The sequence below is a fragment of the Larus michahellis genome, chromosome 1, assembly GCF_964199755.1.
Source record: "Larus michahellis chromosome 1, bLarMic1.1, whole genome shotgun sequence".
Classification (NCBI taxonomy): Eukaryota; Metazoa; Chordata; class Aves; order Charadriiformes; family Laridae; genus Larus; species Larus michahellis.
Window position 1 is genome coordinate 210468643 of NC_133896.1, and position 18185 is coordinate 210486827.

The window sequence follows — 18185 nt, forward strand, 5'->3', positions numbered from 1 at the left end:
GAAGGTGGAGTAATCAGATGGGTCAGGCTGACCTGTGCTCGCGGGGGCAACACGAAGTGCCGGGAAGTGGGTGAAGAAAATCGCTGCTTGAGTTTCTGCAAAAGCTTCGGGTCTTTGCTGACACGGTCCTGCCCGGAGCAGGTTGTTTTTTCAGCGCACATGAGGATTTGGGAAGAGGAGGCTGGGACTGGCGGAGGGGAGCCCACAGGGGAGAGATGCCCTTAGTGGCTTTCATGCCTTTCATGCCTGCAGCTCCCTGGGACCTGATTCAGGAATTTTCTAACAGACACTTTCAAGAGCATGTGAGAGCCTGCTGAGCAAACCTCCCTTACTCAAGGCCAGACACTTGGGTAACTTTTGCTCCCCTCCCCCAGTTTATTTCAGTTGCATAAGCAATCATCCATGCAATACTTCCAGCGGGCCAGAGCATTCCCCTTGCCCGCACAACAGCTTGAAATGGGATATGATCTTTATGCCTTAACGAGGACGTTACAGTAATTCAAAAACACCTAGACCCACAAGGTATTTAGGTATCTCACTCACACTGATCCAACACCTCTCAAGTAAAGAAGGCCCAGACCCTCAAGAATAATAAAAAAATATCATTGGGAGTGCTATTCTTAATGGGAATGTAGGGCTAAAGATCTTGAGATCTTCACCAAAGCGTCCCATTAACTTTCCATCCTTGTTTCCTTCAGGTGAAGGAGATCTCGCTACGATCCTACTCTTCTTGCTTGGCAAAGCTCTTGGTTTGATCCTCTGCTTTGCAGACCCACTGATTTCGTGCCCACATCCACCTACCAATGGCACCTGCTGTGGGGCTTTTCATTAACAGCTATGAAAAACAGAGGAGACACAGCCTTCAAGTCCCCGAGTATCACTTAGTCCTAGCATGTTGTGTGCAAAGCTTAGAGAATGGTTTAAAAGTCCCTTCTTCTCGGGGACTGAATATATTCACACTGGAAAAGTGAGAAAAGAAACATGTTTATACATTTATTATATACAATATTAAGGCACGAGTTTAAACAGCAAAGAATAAGAAATCTTTGGCTGACCAACAATATCAATATTTGCTGTGGGTGACACATAACGCTCTTCATTTTCCCCCCTATGTACAAATAACACTCTGGCTGTACAACGCTGTACACCAACTTCTCTATACAACCAACGGCAATAAAAAATGACAGTATTTTACAACTACTTACCAACGTCACCTGGAATGGCTACAGCACAGTTTCCCAAAACACAAAAACAGTTCAAAGAGCTGGGAAAACCAGTACAAATGGAGTTGCGCCGCTCTGCTGAGAGGGGCTGATTTATGGCAGTAGTGCTCCATGCAAGTCCTGCTAGTGCTCGGGCTGGGGGGAGACCCGCTGGTCCCCCAGACCTTCCCTCCAGGAAAACTAACATCTCTTGAGTTCAACATAATTGAGAAGAATGAATCTTTGAGTTTCTTTGAGCTGAGACTTCAAAAGCAAACAAGAGTTGCCTACACTGTAGTCTCTAACAACGGTTTCCTATATGTGACCATGAATCTGGGGCAGCATCGATTGTAAATGCACCTTGGGATACCAGAACCTGGAGGGACTGTGGTCTCCACAAGGAGGAGGAGGAGGAGGAGTGCTGTGCTCTAGCTGACTTGGAGAAGCTGAGCTGAACCACGACCAAACATAACTGAAAGCCACATCACGCACGCAGATTCAACACTGTTTCTGCTGGACGCCTAGCTGTCTGCCTATACACAAATTATTAAATAGTTTCATTTAAAAAAAAAAAAAATACAGCTGGTAATAAAATGCTTAGGGACTTCCAAGCACCTGGGTATCCTTATTTCTTGGAGAAAAATGATGAAACGAAATATTCACCATGGTTTTACTTGTATTCCCTTGCTTTGTCTTCCTCCTGCCCCGCTCCAACCACAAACACTTGAGGAAAGGCCACGGAGGTGGGTCAGCGCCGCTGCCACGCACGGGGCCAGCTCTTATGCAAACACTTACAACCTTTAAATTAACTTTAGAGAAAAAAATAAAATTATTTGACAAGGCATATATTAAAGCTGCATAACATCTTCCAAGGGTTTTGCACATTTGGTTTCACAACGCAAAGCTGCTAATACTCGAAACACACAGATCGCTTGCCCGCACGACGTACTCACCGCTACTTTGTTTAACAAGTGCAAAAATCAGAAAGAGGGTGACATCGACATATGTCTAATTCTATGTACACGCAAAAATAAGTGCATAGATTTAACATAGCAATTTTGTTTTTTTTTAAGAAAAGGTATAAGCCAGGCAGTATTGAGCACAGGGCTCTGGCCCCTGAAGGCTTTGAGATTGCAAAGACTTCAGTTTTCAGTGAAAGCAGAGTTTAAAGTGCCTGATGTTTTCACAATCAAGGACTCCCAATTTGATACCTACAGGAAGGGGTGACCTTGAATCAGCTCTGGGCACACGATTACTTCCAGCACCCATCACTTTTCCACTCTAGGCAGCTTCACATAAAATCCCATCACCCTTTTTCCCCACAGCCAAGTTCTTCCTAATATCATTACAGCACACCACAAGGTTCAGAAACCGCAAAGCCTATACAAAAATACCTCAAAGAAGAAAATTTCCCAAACATCATGTGCAATGCACGAAGCAAGTAGTACGCCATGATTAACGCAGCTGGTGAGTTGGCTTTCTTACAGACAGCCACCACCTCTTACAGAAATCAGGGACTAAGCTGAAAATGAGAAATGTTCCACTCTGGGTAAAACCAGGTGCAAAGAAACTGCAGCTCAGCACAGAAAACAGATGATGCTCACGCTTTGCTTTGCAGTTAAACCCTTCCCGCCCTGATCCTACACCCCTTAATGCCCAGTCTCACCTGCTTGAACGGCAGGTTTGTACGCTCAAGGAAGGTAGGATTTGGCTGTAGGTATTGAAAATAAGGAGAAATCCTGTTCTTATCACAAACACACTGATTCTTCTACTACTACGAACCAGTAGGCAGTTAGAGGCATCTTCTGATCTCATATGCAGACCCAGCTTAACTCCACTGGAAAAGCCCCCACGCAACCCCCCTCTCAGTGAACTTCTGCACTGCACAGCCCTTCGGGGAGCTGCCGGAATCCTCCCTCAACCTTCCCTCCTGAAACCTTCCCATCCTTACAAAAGGGATTGCTTCAGCAGGGTCCTACTCCCCCCCCGCCCCGGCCCTCTACTTTCATCCTCCATGGGAATTACAGCCAACAACTGCTCCTACCAAAAAAACAAGTCTCGGCAAGGTCTGAGGTTGCGAGACACGAATATTTGCATTGTAAATCCAGCTCCAAGAGCAACACTTGTCCAGCCAGGAAAGAGGCACCTGACCTGCCTGCCCAGGAAAACCACACCACACCACTTCAAACAAATACTTACAAGAACCTGCCATGTACATCTATGGACCAATTGTTCACCGAAATTCAGCAGTGAATACTTTTGAGAAATGAATTGATACTGAGGAAGATGCAAGTTTTTCCTGGGTTATTCAGAAACTCCCTCTGGCCTCAAAAGAGCTGGGATTTTGCTCCGTGTCCCAGCTGCAGAAAGGCAGGAAAACAAAGCAGCACCGTGCACCCAGTCTGTAACTTTGCAACCTTCTCTTTAGACCAGAAAATGCAGTTTCCTTTCCCCTCAACGATCCCCTTCTCACTCCACCTTCTGTTTTCAACACCCTTTTCTGCTCAGAAAATCACAGACGTTCGTTTCATCGCTCCTCTTCAGCGCTCCTGGCTTCTTGCCTGGTCCAAAGTCGCAACATATCAGACTCAAGCTTCGGTTTGGGCACAAACTTTCTCTATCTTTCTTCAAACTCTCAGGGTTAGTTTTTAAGGTTGGCACACCGAGGACCGTCTTGGACCCGGCTGTACACAAAACCCCAGAGATGCTGTCCTCTGCTCAGATGAGGACTTCCATCATGTCCGTATCTGGAAACTCGGGCTTGTGGAACAAGCTGCTCACTCTGCCTTTGCTGTCAGGCAGCTTCCCATGGCTTGAGTTCTCTGCAATGAGGAGAAGGGAAAGTTGGTCTTCAGCTCAAATTCAACAGCAAATTGTTCCATGCAAATATAAAACAATTTTTTTGGGTAGTGATGGAGCACATCTTAACTGTATGTCCTACATACTGAAAGCCAGATTTGATCAGGAGGCTGAGAACGTGTAATGCTGAATTCCCTGCACTTTGACAGGTATGTTGGTATGCACAGACCCTAAGGGCAGGCACAAAGATGGTATTTAAGAGTCACGGACCAAAGTAACTCTTTTGCTGTGGCCCTAGAGAGAAACAGGCATTTGTGAAAGGTCTACATCACTTTACCAAGTTATTACTTGTCATCTGATCCAGATCCACGGTAGCTCCCTGCAGGCATACTCCTATTCTGCATCAGGTACAAAATTTAGTTTAAAACATCATGGAGGCAGCACAAAAATAATCAGGTAAGTGGTTTAATCTAAAATGTATTACTTTGCCAGTGGGATGGGCTAAGAGAATGTACATGGCCAATTACCACAATGTATGATAGATGTTGTTAGATGTTTATCTTCATCACCATAGTTCTCAACAGTCAAATTCAGGGAGAAGAAGGACTCTGATTTCTTACAAGCAGGAAAAGCTTAAAAAGCTAAATTTTAAGAGTACCTGGAAACAAATTCCAACCTGGCTTGCCCAAAACACAGTAATCCAGAGTTTCAAGAAGAATCAGTGATACTGAGCCCTACTAATGATACATGGCATGTTTTTAGAGAGAAGGCTTGCTTTTGAGACAAAATTAATGTGTAGGAAACTGGATTTTTCAAAATAATATATGTAAAATAAATGTCTCCCTTGCTAGTGTTGCGACCAGCAGTTTGCACCTTTCGAAAATAATTAAAATTGTATTTCTTTACACACACACATACACCCCAAATCTCCACTTTCTCCTTACTATTTCCCCCCAGATTTCCTTTAAAAATAAGGGAGAAAATGGTGCCTTTGCTAACCATGGTTTAAGTTGAAAAAAATGGAAGGGTCTGAGTATGTGAGCAGGTGTTAAGCGTTTTCAAGGTGTGCAACTCTGTAATTTTATCTTTGGTAGCATGAATAATTGCTTTTGTTGGAAACTCTGCCCACCGCAGGCAAGTGGAGCTTTACAGAAGCTGCGGAGGATCAAGCTCTGCAAAGCCAGACCAGGCAGTGCTGGAAAGTTCTCTCCCTATGACTTCAGTTTCCCTGAAGAAACCTCCCCATCACCTTACAAATTGTGAAGCCGTCACCCGGCTCCACCAATACTGGGGTGTCTCTGGGGAACTGCTGACATCCCTAGGGATGCCAGCGTTTCACACTCATGCGGGGATCCAGCAGAGCTCACCCAGTTTCTCACTGGCCACTCGTGTCCCTGGGGGCCGTGGGGCCGGGCTGTGTGACGGGGTGGTAGCCAGCCGTCCACGGCCAGGGAAGGAGGCAGTAGCAGGCCAGAAGAGCTCAGCGCTTTTGTCCGTCTGGGTGCTGCTGTCTTTGCTGCCTGTCTTCACGTGGGAGGCTGCTGGTGGCAGGACAGGCATGCAGGACAAGGAGGGCAGCGGAGGAGGCAGTGAGGGGCTCGATGGGTGGTCGTGGTGCTCCTTCCCCAAAAGCAGCCCTGAAACACATGAAGGTCAGTCACATCCCAGCTCGAAACTAAGTGCTGTCCCCCTCATGTCACCCCAGAGCTACAAGGTGCTGGTCTGGATATGTCTCCAGCCCTTTAGCTTAGCTTAGTTTTTCCCCTTGACACTGCCTGTTGCTCTTCTGACATCCGCATGGTACTTTCCAACCAAAACAGCCTTTTGGGAGCAGCTGCCCTTTCCTGCATCCCCTTCTGCACCCCCATCCCTGTGGTACCTACCCCTGGTGTGGACTCGCACACCTCTGCAGCCCTTGTCCTGTGCAGCCCCACACCACAGTCCTGCACTCATTTTCCCATTTAGCTGCCACATCGCATCATCCACTCCTATCCAAAGGGATGTTCACCCCCTTGTTTAACTTTAACCAGGATTTTTTTCTAACCCAAATTTGTTATTTACTCCCACAAAATTGCAAACATCATCTGCATGTGTCTGGGAGGATTTCCCCCAACTATGGCATTCTACAATCAGTACAGAACAATTAAGATGATTAAAAATATAAGTAAGATACAATGCAAGGTTAAAAAAATGACTAATTTTTGACTTCAGCACAAGGACTAATGTTATTCTCATGGAAAGTGCTCTGGAAACAAGCCATCGAGGCAACGTGCACCATGTCCAGGGCACTTTTGCGAAGCTCAAGCAGAAGGATTAGGACGAAGTGATGGATGAGCCAAAGCTTAACCAAAAAATGAGCCCACCTATGCTTCCCTTCCAGATCTTCTCTTCTTTCTTCTCCTCAGCTATCTGGTTGCTGGTGAGTGAGGTCTGGCGTGAATGCGTGCCCGTAGCAGCAGCAATGGAGGGGACGGACCGAGCTGGTCGCAGGCTGGCGCTGTCGGCTTTCCCAGGGTCCTTCCGTGACCGTTGCTGAAGCACCTTGATCATGGCATCCTTCTCAATTATTTTGGCATGGAGATTCTTTATTCTGCCAAAACATGAATGCTCTGCTTACAGGAATGGAAGAAGAGTTTATACAGGCAGCTCTCCCCGCCCTGAGACAGCAGGATGGGTCCCTGGGTACATGCCCTGCTGCTCTGTCCCCTCCGGTTTTGAGTGACTCAGACAAGGCAGCTCCACCAGTTCCTCTGAGGATAACCATGCACTTTGAAACAGCGAGCATTTCTGGCTATCAAGACAAAACTGGGAACTCTTTTCTGCAAGGTTAACTGAACCCATCTAGCGCTGCGGCTTTACCAACCCAGCAGGAGCAATGAGGGCAGTATCCTGACTGAGACGTGGATTGCTACCTTCACCAGAATGCCAACACACAGGCAATTTACACCCCTGTAATACATCGGGGCCAAATCTGGAAACCCTCCCTCAGTAGGCTGAATTAACCCCACAATTTGGGTCTGCTGTCAGCTGGAGCAAAGACCTGCTGAAGAGAGCAGAAAGGTTCCCTTTGGTTTCTCTAATGGCTGGGCTGGGCTCTTGCTTCTCCTCACCGCTGCAGAAACAACGAGCACGCAGTGTGCAGAGCCGAGCAAAGCTTGCTACTTCTCTCATACAGACCCCAAAGACTCTCAAATCACAAAAAAACAGGATAATCTGAGACTTTTCTCCAGGAATGATTAACACCAAATCATACCGAAAGACTACAAAACCACATTTGAATGAACCAAACTGTACATGTACAATGTAAGAGCCAGATGACTATAGCTTGAATATGATGTACAATATATAGTCCAATGCAGCTGCATTTTGTGAAACAATGAAAGCTAAAATGCTGCATCTGGAAAACCTATACGTACAAGGGAGAAAGCTAGTTACTTCTGTTGGCATTAGTTTTCATAATCAGATGTCTAATTTGCAACGAAAACACAAGATCCTAATCTATCTTTAATGAAGCCAAGGGCAAAACTCCACTGCTTCACTGGATGCAGGATTAGCTTGCATCTGTGAGTGGAAAACAAAAAACAAACCCAGCAAAACCAACCATTGATACTTTCCACAAGCAACAAATACACCTTTTTATAAAAGTGTCTGCAGACCGGTGTTTTTGTCAGGAAGCCAATACTGAAGAACAGATTTTAAATATTTTTTCAGTAAAAACCTAGAGGAATACACAAACTTTCTCAAGGGATTTTTACTCATCAAAAGGCCACTTTTCACCAGGAAAAAAAGCCTGGATTAAAACTACTGTTCAGATCTAATGCTTTTTGAACTAATGGGCCACATATCCACTTGCGTGCTGAAAATAGAGAAGTATCTGCAACAATGAACGTTACTCTTGCTGACTGTCTGTGTCCCAAAAAGTTTATTTTATATCTTCTACTACTTGTAAATGCCTCTTTTATAGCGGTGCTTGTGGCGCTAAGTTTTGCAGGTTTGTTCCTAAATGCCAGTGTGACCATCGCACAACTTGGATGTAGGAAACTTAGTGTGTCTAGAAAGCAGTAAGCAGGCAAGGAGCGAAGAGCGAGGCAAAGGCAAGCCCTTGCGTTGCTCATTATGTAGGAGTGGGATTACAACTTCAGCTTTTATGACCTTGTTTCCAGAGGGAGATTTTCACCGAGATTAAACAAGCATTCAGCTTCCTCGCATGGCAACCTACTTTTAACAATGGAACAGCCTCTGTTTTGTAAGAAGGTAGCTTTTAGCACAGAGACGGTTTAACAGGAAGGTAGGGAGGAAGTTATCTAACAACAGCAACTCTTTAATCCCTGTTTTACTCCTGAAGAGCAAAACTAAGTCAAAGTGAAGCTAAGCCCATCCTTTCTAGGCACGCGTGAAGGAACCGAAGAAGATCATTCTGGTTTATCTGAACCCAGCCCAAACACGACGGCCCCTTACGTGTACTCCATGTCCTGGCAGCGCCGGTTGGCTTGCACGATCTCCTCCTCCTCCTGCCAGCCCCGCACTTCTAGCGCGCTCTCGCTGTAGCTGCCGTTGCGTGAGTGGCTCGGGGCCGAGGTGTCCCTGGCAAAGCGGTTAGACATGGTCAGTCGGGCTCCTGAGACCACAAGGGTGGCTTTCGCAAGTGAGATTGGCACTTGCAAAGAAAACCCCAAACCCACATCTCAAGAGCAAGCTAGTGATGGTTGCCTGTCAAGTGGATGGCTATCTGGCATTGGGTCATCTTGCTGTGGGCTACTCTTGGCTTAGGTTTAGTCATCAACGCTATTAATTAACTGGCTGATACAACAGAGAGCTCATTGTAATCGTGGGTGACCCCCACAGGCCTAACAACCATCCTGAAGGACACGGTCCAACACCAGAGGGACTCACTCACTGGGAAAATGGTCCCAAGCCAACAAGACTACATCAGGGAGATAGTCCCAAGTCAACAAGACCATATCTCAAACAAGAAACGAAACTGTACACTTTGGAAGGTGAAAAACAGCACATGAATCACTGCCTAGACTGAAGTGCAAAAGAAAAGGACCGTCCTGAGTCATGCACTTCACCGCATTTCAAAGGGAAATTTCATTTTAGGATGTTTTCAGGGGATTTGGCTTCTAAAGAAACTGGGGCAAGAAGTTAATTAGCCCGTTCTCCTGATTGCTGGGAAGCCTCACTGCAGTGCCTTCTGTGCTTTTGGGCACCACGCTTTGACACAGACAAACTGGAGACAGTCCAGACAAATGCAACGGGAATGGGAAAGGGCTTATACTGGGACATGTAAGGAATGGCTGAAGGAAGGAAGTCAGTTCAGGACAGGGAAGATACAACAAGCGATATCTATCTTCCAATATTTACAAGGCTGTTACAACATTGAGAGTGATCTGCTGTTCATCAGGTACACCTGAGAAGGGCAAGAAGCCGTTGAGGTAATTTGCAGTAAAGAGGTTTAGCTTAGCTATCAGGAGAACCTTTTTGATTTGAAGCTTAATGAAGTGGTGAATCGGGGGACTTAGGCCACAAAATTTCCCTCGTTACAAGTTTTTAAAACTAGGTTAAAAACCACGTTGCAGAGCATGGGATGGATGCAGCCATATACCAATAGTCCCCGCTTGCTCGATCGGTGTGGTGGGGAGGAGTTGCCTTACCTAAGCTGTGCAATTTGGCAGCCCGAGACTTTGCCGTTGAGGCCATTGCTTGAGTCTGGTGCCTGGATTTGATAAACTTTTGGACCTGGTCAGAAGGGTAAATCCTGTCTGGACTGACTATTATATCTCACTGTCATGACACCATGGAGAAGTGCCTTAACCCTGGCGGCGCGACTCAGAAGGGAAAGGCAAGCAAAATCCAGCCTTAAGAAAATATCTATTCCTTATTATTCCCCCATGCTTTCCATGGTGGAGAGAGCTGCCTGCTTGCACCAGAGCCATCTTACCTCTCCGTTGCAGCTGTGGCCGCCGCATTCATGGCAAAGTGCCTGATTGTACTCTCCTCCAGGTACTTCTGCTCCCACTTGGTCATGTCAGCTTCCAGGGCCAGGATCCTCTCCTCCTTCTCCCGCACCAGCTCCATCAGGGCTGGGGCATTATGCTCCGGGAGGCTGCTCGCCTGGTAGCTGCCCTGCCTCTGTTGGTGCAAACAGTGACAGATATTCACCCTCTGCCAAGTAGGGGAGCTGCTGACCCTTTTTTCCCCACTTTCCTAAGCACGCAAAGACATCCCCATGTCTTTTGACAGGGGCAGGTGGAACCCCCAGGCTAAACCCCGTAGACTGCAGGAGGACAGGCAGGTTGACCGTGTATGCAACCCCACCACACTTCTCCGGACCATGTTGACAGAAGCAGGGATTCGGCTGTTCCCTGGATGTGCAGGGAATTCATGGGATACCCCAAGCCAAGGGAAAAGGCAGGAAAAAAAGCTGGTAGAGAAAAGAAGCAATGAAGCTTTAGAAGATATTGCTCTTGCTGGGACTTCATCACACAGCTGGGCAGTGCTCGGTATGGACAGGCCATTATTACCAGAGGGTTTACATAAAAAAGCAGAAAAAAAAGTGACATGTAGCCTAGCTAAATGTAACCTATTTAAAACAGCAGCTCGGAAAATACCCTGGATGTGGATTTCTGCCTGTCTCTTTTGGCACATTAGTTCTCATGTGCCTTCAGCAGATGCTTTCTGTGGCGCAGCAGGTAACTTTCTGACCGGAGGGGCAGAAGACGCCCAGGCACTGAGGGGTGGCTCCCAGGAGATGCTGACAAGCAGCAATGGGTGCATAACCCTCTGCATCTACACTGTGAGGAAAGCACTTACCCAGGCAGGATTTATCCCACCCAGTTACAGGCACTTAATTAAAGCACTTAAGCAGCACGGGTAGCTGCCTCGAGCTCCTTTCACTGCTGGTGGAAAGCGGAGGTGGATGGAGATCCAGCCCTTGGCTCAGGGGAGGTTGGGTGGGATGAGCCCACGCTGGGGAGAGAGGCACAAAGCTCTGGGAGAAGTCAGTAAAAGTAAATGAATTTTTTTTTCCAATTAAAAATGCAAGAGATTTGTCACACTCCACAGTGCACAGGACTGTGTTAAAGGGGAAACCATGTCTCCGGAGCACCGGCTTGTCATCCATGCTACACCATGAACTTCCACCAGCAAAGCGGTTCCCTGGCACAGTACCAGCACACCGGAGCAAGGGCTGCAGCAACCATTTCCATTTTCCAAACCACATTTCCTCCTTCTAGACACTTATCTCCTGCTTAGGAGAAACTAGAGATACCAGGAGAGGGCTGCAGCCTTTGCCTTTGGTGCGGTAATGACACGTTTGGAAGCTGCTTTCTGGAAATGCAATATGGAGCAGCCCTTAGGAGCAACAGCTGCGACTCTGTTCCTGCAATAATCAGCGCCTACACTTCAAATATTGTCAAACCACTGGCAGAAAGGTAATATTTTGGAAGGAAGGTCCTGGTCTGTAAATGGCATCTTGGGACGTCACAGATACCTGTCATCTTCTCAGTCAAAACCACTGACAGCCCTGCACGCTCAGCCTGCAGCGCTAAGTCAAAGGCAGGTTTTTTTGTCCAAGCTCGTGCATCAGTGATAATGAAGATCTGCCATTTGGACTTGGTTACCAAGAAGCCAGGAACAGAAGAGATTCTGGCTCGCTGCCTCCTTCTGCTGACTCTGGTAAAAAGGAGAAAAAAGCTCTTTTTTTCTCTGTGATGAGAAAATATTTCAGTAGACAACTCAGAGAGGACAGCTCTAAAGTAAAAAGTAAAAAGTAAAAAGTAAAAAGTAAAAAGTAAAGTAAAAAGTAAAAAGTAAAAAGGGTTGCATCTCATAAAACAAGAAGTATAAATAATAATAATAAAAAATACCCCAAAGTCTCCCCTCAAAGCTGAGAGGTGAGGTGTGAAGTCAGAGTATCTTTCTCCTTAAAACTTGACAGAGGGAACTGGTGCAGGCATTTGAGAATATGGCAACCCAAAATGCAGTTGCTGATTACAGTGACAAAAAAAAATATTAAAAATGAAGCAATCTGTAAGTTACAGAGGAATTTTCTGCTAAAACGAGCAGACGTAGCCTGAACTCCCAAGACAAGGACTTTGTCGACAGTCCATCCCATTTACTTAATATATTGATTTGTCCCTATTTTCCAGCCCAGAGAACAAAACCTTTTCTAGTTCTAGAATTCACTTGAATTTCAATTGTATTTTCTCAAATGTTCTCTCATTTACAGCAGCATTAGCATGCCATACCCCACGTAATTTCTTTTTTAAAGGAGAGCAGACTAAGGGGCAACTGAGAAGAGCTACTGGAAGAAGACAGGAACAGCAAGCCCATGGGGGACAGGGCAAGAAAGAAATAACGTGCTTATACAGCAGCAAGGAAGAGCGGAGACGGCTGGGAAGGGTCTCCAGGGAGCAGCAGTGACAGTGATGCTGTTGGAGGGGTGCTGGGGAACCTGCCCTGCCCTGCCCTAGGGGTGCTGGTGAGAAGATGCTCTCAGGTCTGGCCACCAAGCGGGGGTTTGATACACTTCGTACGTCTGCTCGCTCCCCTCTGAAGGCAATCCCTGCGTATTTGGCACTTGGTGCCAGCTGTAGCCTGGAAATCCTCCCTGCAACCTCCTCATGGTTTTTTTTTTTTTTTTTTCCCTTTTCACAGATGACTGGACTTTGAGACTTAGGGATGGAGGAGGAATAACAAAGGAACAACTGTGCATAAAATACGAGCATAACACTATCCCTCTAAGAACACAGGGCTGCCAAAAAACAAGGGGACGCACACAGAAATGCAAACCTACATTTCTAGACCATTATGGACTGGACTGATATTTAAATAATTTATTGTCTGAAGATGACACCATTTGTCTCCAGATCTGTCATGGATAGAGTTTTCTGTGAAACAACCGTACCAGCTTTGCCCAGAATAAATACGGCCCAACCTCTTTCTCCCACCAAATCCCACACCATCCACGTTGCTTTTTCAATGCAAGATCAGCCCAAGTCTGTGGGCTAAATCTCATGCCTACGCGTACCACACCTTTTCTCTCCTCCATCGGTGTGGAGCTGATCTTACACAATCTGTGATTGCTGGAGAGATGTGGAAGGATGTTCTCCCCTGGCAGGTGTGGGGCCACCTGGTGTGGGTGAGACTGGTGTGGGCAGGGGAGTCAGGACCTCCCAGCCCCGCAGCAGGCAGGGCTCGGCTGTGCCCAGCATCCCCACTGCAGAGCTCCCCCATCCTCCGCTGAAAATCAGGAGTTAGAATCATAGAGTGGTTTGGGTTGGAAGAGACCTTCAAAGATCATCTAAGTCCCACCCCCTTGTTGGGGGGAGGACATCTTCGGCCGAACCAGGTGGCTCAAAGCCCTGTCCAACCTCATCTTGAACACTTCTAACGATGGGGCATCTACAACCCCATCCAAGGGAAAGGCTTAGTTGGAAGGCCCAATGACTGAACCCAAAAGCAAGGTGGCACCTGGCAGGACTGCAAGCGACCGTCCCTCTTTAAAAGCAATGCCGAAGGCCCCGTGCTGCGGTCCTGCACAGACCGTCCCATTCTCACCTGCTGCATCCGCAGCGAGTCCAGCTCCCGTTCCAGGCGTGTGCGCAGCCGCCGCTCCATCTGCTCCCTCTTCTCGCAGGCCGCCTGCAGCTGGGTCAGCGCCTGCTGCAGCTTCTCCACCTTCTCCACGTAGGCCTGCTTCCTGCGCAGCTGTGGGGGACAGGGGGGTCAGCAGCACCAGGGGACACCTCACACCCACCCCAGGCTGCTGGGACCCCCGCGCACTTGCAGGTGATTGTTGGGCGCAAGCACGGCTTTGGCCGTTTGCTTCGCAGAGTTTCTCCGTGGGAAGGATGGCGCCCCTTTGATGGGCAGGGAAAGGGCACAGCAGGCGTCGCTGGGGCAGCTCTACCCCTTTCAGAGGGAACGCTGCCCAGATCTTCCACCCATTGGGGATCAACTAGCCACGAAACCCCCTGGCCATTTCTAAGCAACAGCCATCATGTTGGTGGATACTCTTTGGGCAAATACACAGACTGGCCTCAGCTAAGAGGAATCCCAGTGAGTTTTATCGACTGGTGACACTCAGCACAGAGTCTGCACCCAAACAGAGTCTCTTTTTTTCAGCCCTGCATATCTGCTCAATGCAGGTGGAGCAAGCGGAATGCCAGCAGATAGAAGCGCTCCACCTGCTCTATCCTGTTCACTGGCATGACCATGCCGACGTACAGATGTGCTGGCAGCTAAAGCCAGGCCTCCTTATGTATATAATGCGATTATTGAAGGGCTTAACATGACACAAGGATTTTGCAATACAGGGTTTTACAGCCAGAGATTGCTCGAGCAGCATACCCCAAAAGAAATTTGCAAGTGGACTGCAGATGTTCAGGGTGCTTAGCGGCTATCCCCACTTCTGGCTTCCTACCAGGCCACCGGGCACTCAGTGACACCGCAGGGTGTCGTGATCGGCAGCAGCTGGCACACTTGAGAGCCCTTGGGGAGAGGAGGCTGCAGAGGCCAGACACGCTGGGCATCAGCTGTGCTGGGCACTGGCATGGGCAGCAAAGCCTGTGCTGGAACCTGACTCCCAGCCAAAATCTGGTACCAAGAAGGGGCGAGCTCACTCACAGAGGCCAGGCTGACCAAAAACCTCGCCCACGGGGCTGCGGCAGTGGGGTCTGCTTGCTCACCCCACAGGCTGCAGTCCCGGCCTCGGGAAACCCAGTTCCCCTCTTCTCCCCCAGCCTTTTGTCATGAATTTTCTCTTCACAAGCATGAATAAATTTACTTTTCTAAAGACATCTGCTTTGTAGTACAAAAAGCAACAGCGCACACAAACTGAAGCTGTGAACCGCAAAAGACTTCGATGAACCTCAAAAGACCCTAAAACACTCTTGACTTAACTCCCTGCCTCAGAAAGGGAGGGTGAATTGGTTTGAATGCTGAGCCTCTGTGAAGCCCCAGCTGGACCCCATCTGCGGCCTGGGGGTTAATGGGGGATGCTCAAGGTCATTGCTATGATCACTAAGATCCTCTTCAGGACTTCTAGTCTCCCTCACTTATTTGTACACTCATTTGAGACCTGAAGTTTTTCAGAAGCAAAACAGGAGGCAGAAAACCGCATTAACTCCAGTCAACACTGGGGAACTAGACAAATAAGAGAGGCTGGAGAGGTGCTGTGAGCTGGCAAGGCCAGGGCCGAAACCATATCCTAGTGCCTACCTCTTTTTTAAGTTGAAATTAACTGTTGTAATTAACTGCAATGTGGGTTATGATATAGAAGCTACAGCCACAAAATATCCGTGTCTAAATATCTAGGGGATGTAGCGAGAAGTTTGCTGCCTTGTTCCTGGGCATGTGGAGCAAATAAACCCCAGCGCTGGGTCCCCCTGGCTCTGTGAGGTTCCCCTTCACCCAGCGTCCTCTGCTTAGCCCAGGACTCCCATCCTGCAAACAAGTTTTTTTTTTAATTGTGTGATGCTGGATTCACCTAGGTCCCCTCCCACTGTTTACAATGACAATAAAATCACTTTTTCTTGAAATTCCTCTTCCGGCACCCTAAATCCATTCATGTCACAGGTGAAGTGAAATACAGGCTTGTTCACAGCAAAAGCAAAGCTTGGCCTAAACAAACCTCCCCAGCCAGGGCCAACAACTGGCAGTGTGACCTCCCTAGCCCTGCTGTAATCCAGGCTAACGCTTATGGCTCCCGGGGCTTTCCATGAAAATTAATGAGATTATAATCCCCACTAGTCTCTGGCAGCAGCACGAAGATTGCATTCCTCGGGAGCTCATGACTTGCCAAGACAGACACAGCAGTGGCTTTTTGCTGAACGTGCTATTTTGGCAGCAGGAAGGTGCCTGTGCCACCTCCCAGCCACACCAGTGTGGATCGGAGAGGGGAAGGGGGCTTCCCCGGGGTCCCTCAACAGCCAAGCTCATTTGCTCCCCCATGTCCTGCCGGATGCTGGAGGGTCCATCTGTATCACAGCAGCCAGAATTTGGCTTTGCAGCAGCCCTTGAAGCACTGGGTTCACATACTCGTGCACCTCTGCCTGCGTGGGTGAGGCGATGCACACACATCCACCGCCTTAGAAATCAATCTTGTTGGAGATATGCAACAAGACAGTTCCCCCCTTCACAAATTTATAGGGAGTTTCTTGAGCCAATTTTGACTTTTCTATCCTGCCTGTAGGTTCATAAGCAAAAAAATTCACCCACGCATTTAAAAAATGAAGTACAACATGTTGTCATTTAAATTAATGGGCTTGTCAGTGCAGTATGCATCTGTAAGAGGGGGACTGCAATCAGAAATACATGGTACTAAGCTCCAATACCTCACAGAAACACAGACTCAAATGAAAAAAAGCTGGATGGCACCTGGAGAGGTACCAGTCCATCCTTGTGCTGCAAGGTAGGATCGACTCTATCTAAAACCTGGCACATGTCTGTATAATCTGTTTACAAAACTCTCCAGGGGTAGGGACTCCACAGCCTCCCCCTGCAAACTATTTCACGGCTTATTTTCCTTTACTGCCAGAAAACTTTTACCCTAATGCCTAATCTGGCTTTCTCTTATGCAATTTAAACAAATTACTTCTTGTTCTGTTTCCAAACTGTGATCTACTAGAGCAAGAAGCATTTAATGAAACAATTCACATATTCACAAGATCAGCAAACTTGCCTGAACACTGCCCTGGGACAAGGGATTAGGAAAATAAAGATAAAGAAGAGCTAAGGCTAAAAGGGGATGATCCAAGCAAATAAATCTGAGTAAAGGCAAGTGGGTCTTGGAAAAGCATCTGCACTAGGAACGTAATTCCAATTTGAGCTACAGGATGTCTACCCTATAGATATAAGTTTTGAGCTGAAGACGGTAAGAGACGGAGAATCCGCTATCACCCTAAGTGGGTTGTTTCAGTGGTAATTACTCTAACTCTTTATTTCCAGTCTGATTTCCTCAGCTTTAGCCCCCAAACACTGCATCTCATTATTTCTTCTTATGTTAAAGAGCAACATTTAATCTGGCTGACAGCAATCCCTTCTTCATGTTCATGTGCATGGACTGGAGCTCAGCCACCTCTTCACTTTAATTGTTCACAGCAAAGAACAGCTTCTGGGCCCCAAATAAATTCTACAGCTGTTTTCTGAAGCCTCTCCAAGAATTCAGTCTTCTATCCAAAGCGTGGACCAGACACACGATTCCAGCAGCAGTCTCCTAAATGACATGTGGTGATAATACCACCTACATATTTTTGAATTAAATCCTTCTACTAACAGGCACTCAGGATAATGTAGATTTACACAGTATGCTATCTTATGTTAATTCAACTTAGTAGCTACTGCTTATTTCTCAAGCCTTGACTTAAAAAGCGTTTAAACTTAATTACATTCTGGTGGCAGAAGAAATCTGTGTGGATTTACAAACCAGAGCCTGAGGTAGAGCTCTGTTAATACTAATAGTCATTTTCATTTGAGTGATTTTATGTTTCCTTCAATATATTCCAAATTAGAGTCAAAACCCCTGGTTTAAGATGAAGGGTCAAAACTTCAACAATATCTGCTGCATATGTTTCAAATTGAGCTCCAGAAACTGTTAAAAAGGTGCTCTGATTTAGTGATGAAACAGGGCAAAAGCAAGGGAAAGGGAGCACAGGAGCGTGGGCACACAAGCCAGATTAACCGCACTTCACCCGAGCTGCATGACACTGCCTTCAACAATTAAAACACGTCAGCTGGGATAAAATTCATTTGAACTCCCCTAGAATGAAAAAGGCAGTTAAACGCTACACTAGGTCAATGTGCGTTTGCTCAGGCTGAGGGCTCTGACAGACAAACTCTGGTAAATACTGTTGCATCACCTTCACATGTTGTCACCCCTGAGATCTACCATGCCCTATGCAAGAGGTTACCACCTCCATAACATATACCATGCCCTGGTCAGGAGGTTTCCACCTCTCTAACATCCACCATCAGGAAGTTACCACTTCTGTAATATCTACCATGAACATACCTGAACCTGAACATGCATAAGTCTACAGGACCCGACAAGATGCATCCCAGAGTCCTGAGGGAACTGGCTGACGTAGTTGCCAAGTCACTCTCCATGATATTTGAAAAGTCATGGCAGTCAGGTGAAGTCCCCAGTGACTAGAAAAAGGGAAGCATTACACCCATGTTTAA

The 18185-nt window shown here is 47.1% G+C and overlaps 1 protein-coding gene across 7 annotated transcripts in view; it reads right to left on the reverse strand.

Moving 5' to 3' along the window:
* Nucleotides 1–967: 967 nt before the first annotated feature.
* Nucleotides 968–18185, reverse strand: part of AMOTL1 (angiomotin like 1) — an 89995-nt gene continuing 72777 nt past the window's right edge. For all 7 annotated transcript variants that reach the window (XM_074571221.1, XM_074571222.1, XM_074571248.1 and 4 more), the window contains 6 exons: nucleotides 13563–13712; nucleotides 9943–10133; nucleotides 8460–8585; nucleotides 6365–6591; nucleotides 5369–5638; nucleotides 968–4024 (listed from right to left, as the gene is read on the reverse strand). In XM_074571221.1, coding sequence (XP_074427322.1) covers nucleotides 3921–4024; nucleotides 5369–5638; nucleotides 6365–6591; nucleotides 8460–8585; nucleotides 9943–10133; nucleotides 13563–13712 — 1068 coding nt within the window. In that variant the 3' untranslated portion in view covers nucleotides 968–3920. The remainder of the gene's footprint in view (nucleotides 4025–5368; nucleotides 5639–6364; nucleotides 6592–8459; nucleotides 8586–9942; nucleotides 10134–13562; nucleotides 13713–18185) is intronic.